The 19,094-nt window shown below is 46.2% G+C and overlaps 3 protein-coding genes and 1 pseudogene across 3 annotated transcripts; all 4 read left to right on the plus strand.

The window, feature by feature from the left end:
- The first annotated feature begins 460 nt into the window (after positions 1-460).
- On the plus strand, positions 461-1,584 carry LOC123059929 (PRA1 family protein B2). Its single transcript, XM_044482488.1, has one exon. The coding sequence runs from the start codon at positions 589-591 to the stop codon at positions 1,252-1,254; it is 666 nt and encodes a 221-aa protein (XP_044338423.1). The 5' UTR covers positions 461-588; the 3' UTR covers positions 1,255-1,584.
- A 2,701-nt stretch (positions 1,585-4,285) lies between these two features.
- LOC123059936 (sorting nexin 2B) lies at positions 4,286-9,738 on the plus strand. The gene is made up of 5 exons (XM_044482491.1): positions 4,286-5,401; positions 7,011-7,220; positions 7,581-7,841; positions 9,041-9,127; positions 9,224-9,738. Exons 1-5 carry the CDS (start codon positions 4,490-4,492, stop codon positions 9,302-9,304), a joined length of 1,551 nt encoding a protein of 516 aa, XP_044338426.1. The 5' UTR covers positions 4,286-4,489; the 3' UTR covers positions 9,305-9,738.
- A 452-nt stretch (positions 9,739-10,190) lies between these two features.
- Positions 10,191-15,380, plus strand: LOC123059935 (protein RETICULATA-RELATED 6, chloroplastic). Its single transcript, XM_044482490.1, has 7 exons — positions 10,191-10,867; positions 11,844-11,973; positions 12,360-12,884; positions 13,018-13,125; positions 13,336-13,881; positions 14,334-14,456; positions 14,790-15,380. The coding sequence occupies exons 1-7, from the start codon at positions 10,278-10,280 to the stop codon at positions 14,964-14,966; spliced, it is 2,199 nt and encodes a 732-aa protein (XP_044338425.1). The 5' UTR covers positions 10,191-10,277; the 3' UTR covers positions 14,967-15,380.
- A 602-nt stretch (positions 15,381-15,982) lies between these two features.
- LOC123157666 (aldose reductase-like) lies at positions 15,983-18,479 on the plus strand (annotated as a pseudogene).
- Positions 18,480-19,094: the final 615 nt, after the last annotated feature.

The following is a 19,094-nucleotide window of genomic DNA, read 5'->3' on the forward strand; positions in this document are numbered from 1 at the left end:
ACTGCCGCAACTATTGCCGCCGCCGCCATTCGCCTCCTGCTGATGCACGCCCTCGCTTGCGAAGGAAAGACATCTAATGCGAGCCACCCCGGGTGAAAAGGTAGTGTTGTTGCCGCTGCCACCGACCGGCAATGAGGAATGATCCGAACAGGGGCCGCTAGCTAGGGTTTGGGTCGCCTTCGAGCGGCCCGAGCGAGGAACCCAGGTGGCACTTTTTTTTGAGGGATTTCTTCTTTTTCTTTGCGCTGAAACTGCAACGAACAACTTTTTTTCTCGAAAAAACAAAACTGCAACCGCAACGAATAACCCGTCTCAAGAGGTGGACAACCACATGGACCAGGTCCACAGTCCAGATTGGTCACAGCCCATTCTTGCAGCCGACGAAGCACGCAAAAGTAGTCCATCGAACCAAACGAGCTCGTCACCGACATGTGGACCCGGGCAACAGCCTAAACGCACTGTCGTCCATCCCACGGAACAAACCAAGCTAGAATAACTCGAGCGGAAGGGCGCAGGCAAGAGAGGCAACCACCGCTTCCGCAGCAAACCCTTCCCGATTGTTGGAGAGCACGCCGAGATCTGCCCCCCATGGCTTCCGCGCCGACGCAGCCGCCCCTCCTCCCGGTCACCAACCCCACGGCCGCGGGCTCGGCGCCCGCCGCCACAGGCGGCGGCGGCGGCCTGGACGCGCCGATGGCCACGCCGGCGTTCCGGCTCTTCATGAGCCGGATCTCCGAGTCGGCGCGCCGCTCGCTGTCCGACCGGCGCCCGTGGGCCGAGATGGTCGACCGCTCGGCCTTCTCGCGGCCGGACTCCCTCTCCGACGCCACCTCCCGCCTGCGCCGCAACCTCACCTACTTCCGCGTCAACTACACCGCCGTCGTCGCCTTCGCGCTCGCCGCCTCGCTCCTGGCCCACCCCTTCTCGCTCCTCATCCTCCTCGGGGTCCTCGCCGCCTGGTGCTTCCTCTACATCTTCCGCGCCTCCGACCAGCCCGTCGCGCTCTTCGGCCGCACCTTCTCCGACCGCGAGACGCTGCTGGGGCTCGTCGTCGCCTCCATCGTCGCCTTCTTCTTCACGCCCGTCGCGTCGCTCATCATCTCCGGGATGCTCGTCGGCGGCGCCATCGTCGCCGCCCACGGCGCCTTCCGCATGCCCGAGGACCTCTTCCTGGACGACGCCGACGCAGCGAGCGGCAACAGCGCGGCCCAGGGGCTGCTGTCCTTCCTCGGGGCACCCGGATCTAGGGTTTGAGGCGCCGGGCGACGAGATCTGATAGGCTTCCTCGGCGCGACAAGTTCGACTTAAACTGGAGTTACCCTGGATCTGATATTGCTTTAACTGTGCCCTGTATCTTCTCCAGTTCATCGTTCTGTAGTTACAGATCTATTGGTTTATTGTTGATCCTGATTGATGCGCCGACTTTTGCCAATATATGCACCGTTTTCTCTTGTGAGTTCCACGCTGCGATGGAAGTTTAGTGTTCAAGACTTGAGTACTTCTATATATATGTATGATGTTTAACTATATCAGTGATGTAGATGGTATGTTCTTGAGGGTAATGAAAGCAAAGTACTAGTACAATCCTTTGGTCCTTCTGTTGTTTGTGATACTTGATAGATGAATGTTTGAGTATTTTCTGGCATTTGTTGTTATTTAGTAGTTATTCTCTGAGAAATCAATGTTTACTGGTATGGTATTGCAATGCTGCCCTGATGTAGTGTTTCAGTCAATAGATCTTGGTGACAAACTTCATATTTTTGTAAGTTAAGCTTTGTTAATAGCTGACGCTAGGGATACGATAATGTTGTGCTGCATCAGCATGCACTTCATGTTATTTTGGGACTGATGTGTGGTACTTGCTATTTCTCTTGGATTAGACTAGAATCCTGCACTTGGCTTTCCTGGGTCTGCCCTTCTGTCTCAGGGCCCTTGATGAGGAATCACATGTCTCTTTTATTCTATGATTGCACATAGAAATTCAAGAACAGGCCAATTTTTTTGTCAAGATATGGCAAAGCTTTTGGGGAGTATCAAATCCTTGCCAAGTCAGTGTCAAACTTTATCTGTATTTTGATTAAGAATGCTGAATTCCTAATTCTAAAGGTGTTGTGTCTTGCTTGTTGAACATATATCTTGAGCTTTCCTATAAGCTAAGAATGTTTTTTAGTGTATAAACTAAGAAGGTGCCTGGTTTTGCATGATGAGCAGTGAGTTTCTATGTTGCAAATCTTTGAGCAATTTTTTTTGCCTTTCCTGCCTAGGCTCAGGAAGGGTTTATTTCTAATACAAATGCTATGAATGATTTTATTGTGAAAATAAAGTGCAGAATTGCTATACTCAGGTGCCCAATGAAGGCACCTTGTTCCTTTTCTTGACTGTAGAATGTGATCCATGTTGTGACCCTCTCAAGCTTGTTTGGCATTAGAGCTGATCATACTGGAAAGTGCTACAATCCTTTGGTGCTTCTGTTGTTTGTGATACTTGATAGATGAATGTTTGAGTATTTTCTGGCATTTGTTGTTAAATAATAGTCCCTCCGTCCGAAAATACTTGTGTCATCAAAATGAATAGAAAGAGATGTATCTAGAACTAAAATACGTCTAGATACATCCTCTTTTATCCATTTTGATGACAAGTATCTCCGTATCCATTTTGATGACAAGTATTTCCGGACGGAGGGAGTAGTTATTCTATCAGAAATCAATGGTTACTGGTATAATGGTATTGCAATGCTGACCTGATGTAGTGTTTCAGTCAGTAGATCTTTGTGAGTGTTATTTCTCTTGGATTGGACTAGAGTCCCGTGCTTGGTTTTCCTGGGTCTGCCCCTCTGTCTCAGGACCCTTGATGAGGAATCACCTGTCTCTTTTGTTTTATGATCACACATAGAAATTCAGGAACGGTCCAGTTGTTTTTGTCAAGATATATGGCAAAGCTTCTGAGGAGCATCAAATTCGTGCCAAGTCAGTGTCAAACTTTATCTGAATTTTGATTAAGAATGCTGAATTCCTAATTCTAAAGGTGTTGTGTCTTGCTTGTTGAACATGTATCTCGGAGCTTTCCTATAAGCTAAGAATGTTTGTTTTAGAATGCGACACAGTGCCTGGTTTTACATGCTGGGTAGTGAGTTTCTATGTTGCAACTTGCAAATCTTGGAGCAGTTTTTTTGCCATCCCTGCTTAGGCTCAGGAAGGGTTTATTTCTAATACAAATGCCAAATGTGGTTTTATTGTGAAAATGAAGTGCAGCTTGTTGGGGGTGGTCGTTCTTGACAAAATGTTTTGAGAGCAGCATTGTTATACTCAGGTGCCCAATTCCTTTTTCTTGACTGTAGAATGTGATCCATGTTGTGACTGACATGGACTGTGAAAGTCTGAATAGCTGCAATTCTCAAGCTGCAGATATATTCTTATCGTATACTCCATCTGCAACCTACACCGTCATAGCGTCAAAAAAGACTTACATTAAGTTACAGAGGGAGTAGATATCATGTTTGATAATGTTTTTCTAGGGGATGTTTGATAATGTTTCTGGTTTGCTTTTGTGCTGGTTGCATACCATCTCTCGCCTGGTCAGCCACACAGCGGCTAAATTAGTTGGTGTGTTTGTGTGTCTGTTTCTGTTTGTACAGACTGTAGCCAGGATGAGCACGCCAACTAGATAATACCGATGCAATGCTACTGAAAATGATGCTCATTTGACCAATTCTGTACTATTTGTGCCACTTGCATATGTTGGGCAAAACAATCAAATCTCTATCTTGTCTACCTGAAGCAGAACAGTCTTCGCTCCTTTGTGTTTGATCGAGCTATGCCCCCTACATCTCTCGTACCTTTGTTGATATGGAGTCTGATTTGATCGAACCATGCTATGTGTTTAGACTGGAGTTCAGTCTTGGTAAAGGCCACTACTGGAGGATCGGTGTGATCAAACTGTTTCCGATAAAGCCATGTGTATAGTCAACCAAACGCACTTTGAACACAAGTGGCTGCCGATGAATAATGGAATTCCCTATCTTGTTGCCTCGGAACGGGACGGAGGACAACACAGGTGCTCGCATACGTTGAACGGAGAAAGTTTGCTATCAGTGCCTTCGATTCGCACACAGAGAAAGGCGCTTTGCGTGCGTGTCGGGGCTCGCACGGTTCGCTTTTGTTGTTAAAATAAATGTTCAGGGCCCAGATGGCATTGACGGCCTCTTCCAGATAATCAAAGATAATTCGCAAATAGTATATTTTTTCGATAAATCTGAGCTGCCCCCTGGGTTACGCTTACGCAATACGCATACCCGCGGCGGAACACGCACGCGACACCACCACCCAGCTCCGGACTCCGGACTCCTTCCGCTCCTCCGCTGCCCCGACCCCGATCGATCCCTCCTCCCCTCGCCTCCCCTCGTCGCTCTCAGATCCCTCGATCTCCACGTCCAGCCCTCACCCCCTAAATCCCCCAAACCCTACCCACCCGCCTGCCTCCCCAAGCAGCCATGATGGCCGCCGAGCCCTCGTCGCCGTCCGCCACAGCCTCCGCGGCCGCCGACGACCTCGAGACCCTCGCCCTCGACTCCTCCAACTCCTCGCCGGCCGCCGCCACCGACCCCCTCCTCCGCCCGCCCTCCTCCTCCTCCAACGGCGCCGCCGCCCGCCACGAGCCCTTCGTCATCGACGACTTCCTCGACGACGACGACGACAACGAGGACGAGGACGACCACGCGCCCCCGCCTCCCCCCGCCGCCCGCGCGCCGGCCGCCGCCGCGAACGGCGACGCGGGCCCCGAGTTCTCCCGGATCACCGTCTCGGACCCGAAGAAGCACGCGGAGCCCGTCTCCGGGGCCGCCGGCGTCATCCCCGGCTCAGGGAGCTACTTCTCCTACCTCGTCACCACGCGCCTCGCCGACGGCGCCGACGAGGTCCGCGTGCGCCGCCGCTTCCGCGACGTCGTCGCCCTCGCCGACCGCCTCGCCGCGGCCCACCGCGGCCTCTTCGTGCCTGCCCGCCCCGACAAGAGCCTCGTTGAGGGCCAGGTCATGCAGCGCCACGACTTCGTCAGCCAGCGCTGCACCGCGCTCCAGCGCTACCTCCGCCGGCTGGCCGCGCACCCCGTCGTCGGCCGCAGCCCTGACCTCCGCACCTTCCTTACCGAGCCCGGCGCCATCGCCGCCTTCCAAGGCGAGGCGCCGCGGCACTGGACCACCACGGTGAATGCCGCCATCCCAACGGTCCCGGCCAAAGCTGGGAGGGACTTATTTGGGATGTTTAAGGATTTGAAGCAGACCGTTGTCAATGGGTTGGTGGCCACGAAGCCACCGCCTGTGGAGGAGGAGACTGATACAGAATTCCTGTCGCACAAGTCCAGGCTCGAGGACTTGCAACAGCAGCTCACAACGACGTCTCAGCAGGTGCTTGTACCACCGTCATCTCTCTTGCTTCCCAGACATAGTATCATTATCGTGCATAGACAACCTGCACTAGGTGGTATATCAAAGCTCAAAAGCAGATCAAACAGTCTCATATAACTTAAGTAACATCAATCTTATAGGAAGCTGTTACTTGCTTCATTCTTTTATCACCTAGGGTAAATCTAATTACCAAACGGTCTTAGTGCATGACCATCTGAGCGCCATTGATGGGAGGATGAATGAATATCAAGAGATGAAGGGGGAGGGGGAGGGAGAAGGGGAAGGAGCAGGAAGAGGGAGTGGGGCCTGACCTCAACTCTGACCACCACCGCAGACGGGAATACGTTGCCCTGTGTTTATTTCTTATGCGTGGCAGCACAATTAGCACTTTATATAAATTTATGTACTGTTTATAATTATTTAACTCATGTTCGTAAGATGGTTTCTTTCAATTCCTCAAGCTAATTAGCTAAACAGTGGTTCAAATTTCACAACAATTTTTCGTGGTGGTTATGATCCCTGGCTATTTAAGACTTTTTAGATCGAACCCAGGCTATTTTAACTTTTTTTAGATCAAACCCTGGCTATTTTAACTATTATTGGCATTCGATAGTTTTAGGTTTTGCCAACATATGTAGTCATAGCAGAAAATTCTGACACTGATTCATGGGCGATGATGTGATCTGTTGGAAAGTTCTGAGGTCGGTCGGTTCAGTTCATCTTTAAATATTTAATAAGGCATTTGTGTGCAGAGGGCTACAAATCTTCTGGCTCCTCTTGTTCTGAGTCATTTCAGCTCGCGCCTTTACTTATTTTGATTGATATAGGAACCGGCTGCAGCCAACAAACATGAACACACTTTCAGCGGCCAAATAAAATTTCTATATGGACCATCTTACCTTCATTTTTCTAATGAATGACTAGGTTACTCTGATCTAGATGGTACTTATCTAATGCTCTGGTTTACGAAAGAATGAAAATTGAGTTTACTTTTCCATGGAGTTGACAAATTGGCCTATCAGAAGCAGTGTTACTAGACCCGGCCTTTGCCACCGACCTGGTTAAGGCCTCTTGGGGCCACTGGCCGGACCACATATTTTTGCTTATGTATAAAATGGTATGTGAACATACATGCATGATGTTTTATCAGAGAAGTAGCAACATATGGTATTCACCTTATATGCTTGAGGAATTTATGACATATACTCCCTCCGTTCCTAAATATAAGTCTTTTTAGGCATTTCAAATGGACTACAACATATGGATGTATGTAGACATATTTTAGAGTGTAGATTCACTCATTTTGCTCCGTATGTAGTCACTTGGTGGAATCTCTAGAAAGACTTATATTTGGGAACGGAGGGAGTAGTAGATAGCATGACATATTGAATAGTTGCCTCCAAAATAGTGCAATGTCAAGTTCTCTTGGTACATAGATAGAAATGTGCTCCATTCCACTTTATGGTCTTCCTTTTTTGTTATCTGCAGAATAAGTCTTGAAACGCCTATTCTGTTCTTGCGCACTCACAGTTTTCATAAAACTTTTGGAATGGTATGTTCTGGTTCAGGAAACTACTATTGTTATATTCTAATTTTGCATTTTATATAGGCGGAATCACTTGTTAAAGCTCAGGATGATCTTCGAACAACGACAGCTCATTTGGGAATGACATTGATTAAACTGGCAAAATTTGAAAGGGAGCAGGCAACATGTAATTCCGAGAGAAGACGGGCTGGTGTTATCCAACATTTTGCAAATTCTGTTGTCAAGTTCAGCAGATCTCAGGCAAAATTAAATTCTGAAGTTGTACAACAGCTGGTATGTGCATATGCCACAAACTCAAATAGACATGAATACTCCCTCTGTCCCTAAATAGGTGGCGTATAAATTCAGTTAAGAAGTTAATTATTTCCAAGTTCGACCAAATATATGGAAGAAACTATCAACAACTACAACATTCAATAAATATATATGAAAGTATATCTAATGGTGGATATATTGATATTAATTTGGTATTGTTTATCTTCATATTTTTGTATATATGTTTGGTCTAACTTAGAAGACATTGAGTTTTTGACTCAATTTATACGTTATCTATTTGGGCACAGTGAGGGAGTATTGTATCTTAGAATTTCGTATGTATTTTATCATAACAGTGAAATATTTATGGGTATGCAGGATACTATCCATGAATACTTGGAGATGATGATATCTGTTAATCATGCGTTTACTGATCGTTCAAACGCTTTACAACATGTGCAAAGTCTGTCAGCAGATCTGTTTTTCTTGCACACTAGGGCAGGAAGACTTGAATCTGTATCATCAAGAGGTATTGGGCAGGAATGGACAAGGTATCAGAAGATAGAGGGATTGAAAGAAACAATAAGCACAAGAGAAGGAGTGAAAAACCAAGCTCTTAGAGAATATGAAAGTATTAAGGTAAACTGCCAAAAATTGTGAAGTGATATTGTTCTTTTGGAAAACTTATGGAGCATGAAGTTATATGGAAAAATGGAAAATCATATAGAAGAAAACAAAAGCTTAAGATAAATGTTCTCATTGGATGGTTTATTAATGAAAACTGGCGCACGTCCTCAACCAAGTCTGTTGACCAAGATAGTAGTACATGCTAGAATAATTGTCCTAAAGATTAATATTCTTGTGATAGCTGCACACATAATCGAATAATATTAGGCATGAGTAGCATATTTTTGAAGCTTCTAAACATTATAAGAGGCATTGCTGCTATGTTTGTGAATACAAAATACCAACTAGAAAAGCAGTTTGTTCAAGTCAAGTCATTATCCTTCAATATTATGCCTTTGAAAATCAGAACAAAATTTAGGATTACCGTCACCATGATGTAGGTTGGTGGCTAACATGTAGTTGAACTATGTTTGTCCATAAGTATATTCTGTTACCTTTTCTGGTTGACACATTCTGCAGGAAAGCATAGCTACAGCTGGGATTAATACAAAGGAGGGACGAGTTCTAGCTAGTGAAACTATGTACTCCCTCCGTTCCTAAATATTTGTCTTTCTAGAGATTTCAAAAAGTGACTACATACGGAGCAAAATAAGTGAATCTACACTCTAAAATATGTCTATATACATCCGTGTGTGGTAGTCCATTTGTAGTCTCTAAAAAGACAAATATTTAGGAGCGGAGGGAGTACATGCTAATCCACATATAATGTGTTAGTTGAGCTATTGCTGCTGCAAAAAAAAATAATTCTCTTCAATTTTTTAAGAGTTCCCAAAATTTAAATGACTGATCAGGTAGATTATGTATGCATACTAGGCTTTCTATGATAACATATTGCTTTGCTTTAAGAGATCCCAGAGGGTGGTCTTTGTCTTTGTGCTAAGATCCTGGGAGTGGATCATCACGTATGTGCGTCTTTTTTGGAGTTTCAACATGTATTTTCAGGGTATGCGGACAATGGTACAAACTGCAGGATCATTTTTTGAGTTAGAAAAATGGGTGGAGGTTGATTTCTTGTGTGGAGTTGGCACATCAATTTTTTGCAGGCCTCTGGGATGTTGGGAGTGTGTGTTACTGAATTTTGGAACCATGCTGCATCCGAAAGAATTATAATTTCGCCCTTCTGCCATTTACCTTCTCTATATTGAATGCAGGAAAATAACATGACTGAAATTAAAAGATTTGACAAGGATAGGCGTCGGGATCTTATTGAGATGCTGAAAGGATATGTTGTAAACCAGGTATGAATGTACTGCACAATTTTGACCATGAAATGTGTGGCAGGAACTGCAACAGCGTCGTTGAACAGAAATAACCTCTTTGATATGAATTGGCAGGTCTCATATTCGGACCATTTTGCTAATATGTGGGGAAAGGTCGCAGAGGAAACTAAAGTATACGCAAACAGGAGCAACTGATGCAGGCATGCAGCTTTGGTGTACAGTACTAGTATAGCAGTGGATTTTGCCCCTGACTTGAACACCGGCACAACCTTTCCTTTGTTCTCTCCAGTTTTGCCATTGTGATGCAACCTCCTCCTGAGATCTGTACAATTGCGCGATAATTTATTGCGGCTACCCGGTCTTGTTATAGACAAGGGACAGAAAAAAGAGAGGTGAAACAGGAGCACACGATCTTTCTCTATTGCCACGATGAAATGTTTGGTGGCACAGGAGTAGCATCTGGTTTGCATCGTGCCAGTGGCAAACACAACAAATCCAGCTTTCACACGCTGCCGACTGCTGACTGGGCTGGCTGGCGAGCGTGTGGCTGGCTATCTTTACTTATCCAAATGTGCATTTGGAGACCACAGTTGCCCACATGCACTTTTTTATTCTTCTCTGCATACCCATTGCCAAGTTTGGGAGTTGCGTGGTATCTCCGCCCTACTAGTATTTCAATTCTCTTCTGCTTAATTAATCGATGAGGCAAATCTTTTGCCTCCGTTCCAAAAAAAAAGTATTTCCCTCGTCGTCTTGTGCGCATGTCCAGTAGGAATCGCGTCGATGTGGATGGCCTGGTGCCAAGCTTACATGATGTGGCTGAGGAGTGTTCAACCATTGAAATCCTACCAGCGTCACAGATTCAACTGAGTTTGTCACCAAAATTTAAGTTCTTTTTGCTAGTTTTGATTGAAATCCCAAAAATTGCCTGTAAAATAGTCCCGCAAGTTAAAACATTTTAGGCGAAAAGTGCTGCCGACATATGGTTTTATTTGAAAAATTAATAAAGCTCCAAATTGCCAGAACACAAATTCAAATCAAAATCTAAGTGAGTTTATCCATCACCACAACCACAAAGGGAAGAAGAGTTTCACTAGTCTAAGCACAAGAGATCGTTGCTCCCCCGCCCCCGCGGCCGCGGTGCTGCCGGCGAAGCGGAGCTCCGAAAATGTCCCACGCGCCGCTCAGAAACGCCGCCGCCTCCTTCAAACCGCTCCTCCCGTCTCCCCGCTCCCGCCTCAGCACCAAGCCCCTCAACTCCGGCGCCGCCCCCTCCCCCCGCCGCAGCGTCTCCGCTTCCGCATCCTCCCGCCGTGACTTCCTCCTCCTCATCCCCTCCCTCGCCGCCGCCTCCGCGGTGCTTCGCGCGCCCCCCGCCGCTGCCGCCGACGACCAGGCGTCCCCCCCATCGCCTCCCGCCGAGTCTCCGGCCCCCGCCCCGCCGCCCCCGACGAAGGAGAAGGAGCCCGAGGGCGACGAGTCGGCCGTGTCGAGGGTGTACGACGCGACCGTCATCGGGGAGCCGCAGGCGGTGGGGAGGGAGGCCAAGGGCCGGGTGTGGGACAAGCTGGCGGCCGCCAGGGTCGTCTACCTCGGCGAGGCCGAGCTCGTGCCCGACCCCGACGACCGCGTCCTCGAGCTCGAGATCGTCACCAAGCTCGCCGCCCGCTGCGCCGACGCCCAGAGGCGCATGTCCCTCGCGCTCGAGGCCTTCCCCTGCGACCTCCAGCAGCAGCTCGACGACTTCATGCGCGGAAGGTGCGCTGCACCCCCTTACACAATTTTAATCAAGTTATCCGGAGAATTGCTTCCGATAAGAACATGGTTCACCTGCTTGCAACCGCATGTCGAGAAATCGCTGGAATTTTAGTTCTGTTTGCTTGACGCTTGTTGGACATTACGGGTTCATATTATGGTTCATTGACATTTCTTTGTCTTAGGAGATTGGGGTGCTCATAGAATTGAACTCTGATCTCTCTAATTTTCCATCCTGTTGGCATAATCTGCGACTAGCAAGAGCTGTGGTTAAGATTGTAAGGGCCAGGCCTGAACAACAGTGCCACTTGGAAGTTGGAACCACCAGAGTCATAGACTGACAGGGAAACCTTTTTTCAAACTCTGGTGCTTGAGATCAGTTTGGGTAACACATAGAGCTTGGGATTTCTCTATCTTCGCTTGGAGCGCTGATTAGTGATGTGGAGCTGTGGACATGTCTGTGCCTTTCTGATTTGTTGTGAGACATGCAATGCATTAAATAACTACCAGGCTAGTACGTTAACCCTCCTACGTTGCTACTCTGTTCCATTGAATCTGTATTTATTCACAATGTTTTATTTTCAATAGATGAAGTACACCTGGTGTCCACTTAGATGAATAGGCAATGTATCTTTTGCTCCTTAACATCTTATTTTTACTATAAGAATATAATGGAAGTTATATGAGTTACATCTCTGTTTCTACTCCCTCCGTTCAGAATTACTTGTCGCAGAAATGGATGTATCTAGACGTATTTTAGTTCTAGATACATCCATATCCGAGACAAGTAATTCCGAACGGAGGGAGTATTTAACAGTGCAGTTAATGCAGTGTTTCTATCGCAATTAAAGTTATAGGATTTCAATGCTGATGGACATTTCATCTTCCTGAAGAATCTGTTATCCACAAATGATATGCATTCTTGAGTGAGACCGCACTCCATTTTTTGTAACATTCTACAAGCTTATGCTTTATGTAGGATTGATGGCAGCATCTTAAAGTTGTACACGTCGCACTGGCCATCAGAGCGTTGGAAGGAGTATGAACCTCTTCTAAATTTCTGTCGTGATAAGGGAATTAAGCTTGTTGCTACTGGAACCCCACTGCAGGTGATTGATAGCTTTTATAATCTATTCACTGTCTATTCAACAGTTCGCAGGAACTTGTAACATTTTATTACCAATACCATTGTGCACTAGCGATTCAAATTCTTCTAATTTCTGACACCTGCAAAGTTTTTCCTTGATGCCTATGTGTTAATCTTATATCCATACTTTAGATTGCAGTTGTTGTGCCACATCCTGTGAACAGTTTTTCTGCAGCTTGCTGCAACTGCTTTAGCAGGCATGGGCGCTATTGAGTACCTAGACAACTCGGCATAAATTATTCAATGAGTCTAATTCCGAAAACCATGATATAACTTGCATACTGTTATGTTGTGCATACTACTTAACCTATGAATATGAGTAGAATTTAACGTTCCCTTATTGAGTAGGTGAAAAGAACTGTCCAAGCAGAGGGGATTGGAGGCCTTTCAAAAGCAGAAAGAAAGGAATATGCTCCTCCGGCAGGCTCTGGCTTCATTTCTGGTTTTAGGTCTGGCCGGTCATTCATAGAGAATATTACATCAACTCGTGACTCTCCTTTTGGTCCGAATTCATATTTATCAGCACAAGCAAGGGTAGTTGATGATTATACCATGTCTCAGATAATTATGAAAGAACTTAATGGTAAAGATCCTCCAGGGATACTAATTGTTGTGGCAGGTGCAAGCCATCTTATATATGGGTCACGAGGAACTGGTGTTCCTGCCAGAGTATCTAAAAAGTTGCCGAAGAAAGATCATGTTGTGGTACTACTTGATCCTGAAAGACAGAGTATAAGGAGGGAAGGTCAAATCCCAGTTGCTGATTTCTTATGGTATTCAGCGGCTAAAATTTGCAGTAGAAATTGCTTTGACCGTGCCGAAATTGCTAGAGTTATGAATGCTGCTGGCAGGAGGCCTGAAGCTTTACCCCAGGTATTTAATGAAAGCAGTCATGGTCAGATCTCTATTAGTAAAAAAAAAAACTGTGGCCAAAACATTTCCTTATCGTCGCACCATCGGATTTGTATAGTTTTGCTAATGGAACTCTTTCACTGAACTATTGCAGGATCTTCAGAAAGGAATAGATCTTGGAGTTGTTTCTCCTGAGATATTGCAGAACTTCTTTGACCTTGACAAAAACCCTGTTATGACTGAACTAATTCACCGATTCCAAGTAAGGAACTTTTCATTGATTCTGTTTTGCTCCGTGGTCCTTTCCACCTATATATCTTGTTAATTTATCTGATTGGTGTTGCTGGAAATCCTCTGAGATTTTGAAGCACATGCTGTTCTTGACTTGAAAACAGAATAAATATTGTAGCTATTGTTAAATAAATAAGACTCCATTATATACAGATTCATTCAAGCCAATCAACTGTTGCAGGGTTTCCGGGAAAGATTGCTCGCAGACCCAAAATTCCTTCAAAGATTAGCAATTGAAGAGGCTATATCAATTTCAACCACTCTACTAGCACAGTACGAAAGACGGAAAGGGCGATTTTTTGAGGAAATTGACTATGTCCTCACTGATACTATTAGAGGGTCTGTTGTCGATTTTTTTACAGTGTGGCTACCTGCTCCAACTATTTCAGTGCTTTCTTTTACCGATGATGATTCTGGTCAGAGCTTGGGCTTTGTCAAAGGCCTTCTGGGATCATTGCCAGATAACGCGTTCCAAAAGAATACCTTTGGTCGGAATTGGAATATGAACCAGAGGGTCGCCGCAGTAATAGTTGGTGGTTTGAAACTTGCTGGTGTTGGGTTTATTTCTGGTGTTGGGGCTGGAGTTTCCTCAGATCTCCTGTATGCTGCTCGAGGATTGCTGAAACCTTCAGCGAGTGTGGGAGCAGGGCGAAAGAGAGCTCCTGTTTTGAAGTCGGCAGCTGTTTATAGTTGCTTTCTTGGAACATCAGCAAATTTGCGGTATCAGGTAACTTGTTGGAATAACTTAGTTGCTTTCAGTTGAAAGGTTTAGGTTATGTTTTGTTGTGAAAGTATGAAACCTTGACCTCAAATTTACATCTTTCTACCCGAGTGGTACCCAAGGTGTATAACTAAATATCATTTTTAGATAGAAGTAACTAATTATCATTAATCCTGATTAGATATATTGATCTTTTGAGTTGCATAAGTAACTAAAGTTCCGGGCATAAGTTGGTTATTGTTGAAATGTACTGCTTATAAATAACCTTCTTTGTGTTTAAGTCTCGGTATGGGTACTCGAAACATTTTTGCTTATTTGCAACCAGTGCTCCAGAATCTGGTAATAGATTTTCTGCATTTCGAACGTGCTCCAGTGAAAAATTGATCCATTTCCAGCTTATGTACTTATTTAGTTATAGGCCTCCTTTATCTAATTTTTTTACTGTATTCATGTTGAAGATCATTGCTGGCTTATTGGAGCATCGACTAGGAGAGAGCCTGGCAACTCAGTATAATCAGCCACTTCTTGCTGGTCTCTTGTCCTTTGTAGCAAGGACAGTCAACTCATACTTGGGAACACAGGTTGGACACTTCATCTTCTAAGATTTGTGGTGCTGGTAGCATACTGTAGTCTCAAACTGTTTACCCTAAACAAACAGAACACTAAAGAGTAAGCGACATAAATATTCCATAACAAGAAAGCTGAGAAGAGTGTGGTTAGCTCATATTGTTGTGAGGAGATCATCATCCATTCATTATTTTTCATACTTATTATTGGATGGTGCTTCTATGTTATCTTAGAAAGTAATCTGCATACCTTTCGGATTTTTCAAGCAAGCGATATGTTTATTAAAGGTCCCTAGCACTAGCACATCTGCCTTTCTCCCTCCTCACTTGCTACTATGTTCGCTGCAGCAATGGGTTGATCTTGCTCGGTACACTGGAGTACAGAAGATTCAGGAACAGCTTCCTTCCGATGAGGTCACCACACCACCTGAAACATCCCAGTTAGAGGACGGTAGAACCGATGTACAGAACCCGGATGAGAGCAGCAGCAGCAACGCAGACCGATCGAGTGACCCGACCAAGTGATTTGGTTGCTTTCCGTGGCTACAAAGTCCCCAACCATATATGTATATAGGTTCAAGACAGCGAAAGGAGTCTTGTTGCTACGATGCTGAGCCTCACTCTTGGATCGGCCAGGAATGGACTATTCATATGAGAAAAACAATAAAATACTGCAGTTAGCCATTTTTTCTAGAGTAAATATACTCTTGTAGTTTGTACTCACTCCATAAAGAAATATAAGAGCGTTTAGATCACTACTTTAGTAATCTATAAACGCTTTTATATTTCTTTACAGTGGGAGTACATATGTAAGGAGAAGACGATGAGTGTCTAGTGGATTAATTGGCATGGGCAATTACGGGCTTTGAGTTGTAGACTTAAATCTGCTGTGGGAACCCACGATTGCCATCCATTTATATATAGCCAGGTTCAAGACAATTAAAAGAGTCTCTTTGCTACTCTTTGATCAGCCAGGAAGGGACTACTTTATCTGAAAGAAGCATGAATTAGTATAGTTCTCAGTCAGTCATTTTTCTAGAGTAACAAATATACTGCTGTACTTTGTACTTTTATACGTATGCAAGGAGAAGAGAACACGATCGGTATCTCGTGGATTGGCAATTCGCAGCAGCAATTAAGGGCCGTGAGTCGCAACTTTAATCTGCTGCAAATTCAGATTAGTTTGAAATAGTATTGGATGATTAAGGGGTAGAAAGTTTGGCATAGGCCTCTACATGTTACAATCAAATCTTTCTGCCTGCTATAAAGCCAACTTTATTTCCTCGTCATCGTCCAGAGAGACGGCAGGTAAGCAAGTTCGTTCTGGTCCCTTGAGCCAAGTGACAAATTTTGCCGTGTTGCTGGCCACCTATATGGGTTCTGGCGAGTTCTCGCAGTGCAACCCGTGCTCCATGCACCGGAGCACGGTGACACACATGCACCCTAGGCGGTGACCTCCCGCCATCTGTCCATGGATGCAGATGTACGTGGCATCTCTCCCTAGAACTCTCCATCCCTATATATTCCAGCGCGAAGCCGTATCTCCTTCCTCGGTGGAATAAAGAAGTTGCTCACGGACATTGGAAAGGAGAGAAGACTTGAGAAGAGAAGAGAGGTTTGAGATTCAGAAGGCGCGATCGATCATGGCGAGCGCCAAGGCGACGATGGGGCAGGAGAAGCAACAGCACTTCGTCCTCAAGAGCGGGCATGCCATGCCGGCCGTCGGATTGGGCACCTGGAGGGCTGGATCGGATACTGCCCACTCCGTTCAGACGGCCATCACCGAGGTATGTATATCGCCATGCCCTCGCTTGGGCTTTCAGATACAGTTTTACACCACAGAACTCTGGTGCGTGCTTACGTGCAGAGTCATGCAGATTGTATTTCGATGTGGGTAACTTACGGCGTGTTTCAAGCATCTGAATTTTGATCGTTGTTTTGGTCACTTCATAGGTGTACAAACTTGGTCCCTGAGAGGGTGCGTCCAGCATTAGAGAACACGCTCAAGGATCTACAGTTGGACTACATCGATCTTTACCACGTAAGAAATATAAAACCAGTGACTTCTTTTGCATGCAAATTTCTTGCTCTCATTGTTGCCTTGTCCGGCAATAAAGGACAGTGTAGTTCTTAATTGTTTATAGCTTTATTGCTATTATCTTGTATACTTCAGTTACCGGTTCTTTCTATGGATATATTAATTATTAATAATTAACAAAATGAACGCAGATCCATTGGCCGTTCCGGCTGAAAGATGGGGCACACAAGCCTCCGGAAGCAGGGGAGGTGCTGGAATTCGACATGGAGGGGGTGTGGAAGGAGATGGAGAACCTTGTCAAGGACGGGCTGGTTAAGGACATCGGCGTCTGCAACTACACGGTGACCAAGCTCGACCGGCTGCTACGGTCTGCAAAGATTCCGCCGGCCGTTTGCCAGGTTGAGAACCCTCAGATTTGATCAGTAACGCGACATTTACCGAAACCGATTTTTTGACCGTAGTGATGTTTGCTACTTGCTTCATCTGACAGATGGAAATGCACCCTGGCTGGAAGAACGACAAGATGTTCGAGGCCTGCAAGAAGCGCGGGATCCATGTCACCGTAAGATATATTTCTTCTGAAACTGAGATATGATCAATTGACCTCGCTGGTGTAATAATATCTTAGCAGCCTATTGGTTTCCAAAACGGAAGTGCTAAAGGGTATTCTTGTTTTCCTTGTGCAGGCTTACTCCCCACTGGGTTCTTCAGAGAAGAACCTTGCGCATGACCCGGTTGTTGAGAAGGTGCGTATGTTCAGAAATGTACCGTCTACCGTGTACTAGTAGCTCAATCTAAGGGTTGAACTGCAGGTGGCCAACAAGCTGAACAAGACCCCGGGGCAGGTGCTCATCAGGTGGGCTCTGCAGAGGGGAACGAGCGTCATTCCCAAGTCGAGCAAAGACGAGAGGATCAAGGAGAACATCCAGGTGTTCGGGTGGGAGATCCCTGAGGAGGACTTCAAGGTCCTGTGCAGCATCAAAGATGAGGTGAGCGATTGGGACACTTACTCCGTCTTGATCACAGTGCAAATGCGGTGAAATGAAAGCAGCGTCACAATTTCGACACGACTTGGAACGCAGCTGCTGCTGCGTTTGCGTGGCAGTTAGCAGTACACACCACCTGAATCTGGATCCCGTCTATTAGAAAAAACTGCATGCCTGTCACCCTAAATATGGTAGCAGCAGTAACACAGAGACACTTGCCGCGGTTGGTCGATCTGTTGGTTCTAGATAATACTACTGGCCGCATATGTTTAGTCGTTTCTTCAGGGTATCTTGCAGGCCGGCCAGTGAGATAAAACCAGTTTAGGCCCGAGGAACGACGTAGTAATATACTAGTACAATAGATTCCAGATAGAGAATCGTTCCATCTGTTTTACTGTGGATGCTACAGTACCTTTTTAAGTGTAAATATCCCTACTTGCACTCTAGAAACTACTAATCCTGTCAAGTTAAGTTATTAGAAGAAGAAGATTTAGCCGTACGTTTTCCATCTGAATCTGATGTAAGCGCCTTTTTGTTGTCGCAGAAGCGTGTGCTGACCGGGGAGGAGCTGTTCGTGAACAAGACCCACGGGCCATACAAGAGCGCGGGCGTCCGAAGTCTGGGATCACGAGAACTGAGCTCCCATCAACCATCATGCATGCAAGCTGAAGAAGCGCAGCGCAGATGATACGAATAACGGGTGCTGAAGAAGCGTGAGATCATCGGACGGCATGCATGCTCTTTCCGTATGCTCCGCAAGCAAAGCATGGTGGCCCTTGTTCCTGCATGCTTTGCTTCCTGTGGTGTTTTTGCATTGTTTCTCCATGCTACTAGTAAGCATGCCCTTGTTCCAAGCATGCAAGGCCGCCGAGATGAGATTCATCAGCGTTCTGCATTTGGTAGGATCCAAATGTGCTGTCTCCCACACCACACCAACCATCGTACCTACTCTAGAAAGTTGTAAAACCATTGCTTGGACCACTGATGAAACGCCTGTGATCGTGCTTAATCAAATGGAACGAACGCGGGTGCAGGCGCTAGTGGAATTATAGTACGCAGAGATCCGGGCAGCACGGGGTGTACCCGTGTACGGTAGAGAGGTCGAAAGGACGGGGCCGTACCCGTATGCACGGCTATTTTCCTCTCAAATAATATCAGCTCCATGTACGGGAGAGGTATCTGTAGACGACGACCACATGGCCACCCTAGGCGGGGCCCGGAGGCAGTAGCGCAGGGTTGACTGACATGGTGGCAGGCAGGGCCGGGCACGGGCAGTGGTGGTGGTGGTCCAAGGAGGAGGGAGGAAGGAATATAGGCTAGGCTCGAGCCCAAATGAGAGATTGGATCTTGTGGCCGGACGCCACCCCGCCGAGGTGGTCGGTGGCGGGCGCCGTGTGTTGCTGCGACAGATGCCCTCGGAGCCCATGAAGCTTCGTGGCTGCTTCCTCCCCGGCTCCTTTCCTGCCATCTGCCGCTCTTCTCGAGTCGGCCAAGCACGTTCGCATAGGCCGGCCGGTCAAATACACGAGCTCGCGGTTTTGCGCGGCCAGGCAATGCGTGCTCAGTTTTCATGTGCCACCACGTAACGAATATTCATGCGCCTCGTAACCAAAATCCTGGTGCCATGCC

Source organism: Triticum aestivum, chromosome 1A (assembly GCF_018294505.1).
Source record: "Triticum aestivum cultivar Chinese Spring chromosome 1A, IWGSC CS RefSeq v2.1, whole genome shotgun sequence".
Classification (NCBI taxonomy): Eukaryota; Viridiplantae; Streptophyta; class Magnoliopsida; order Poales; family Poaceae; genus Triticum; species Triticum aestivum.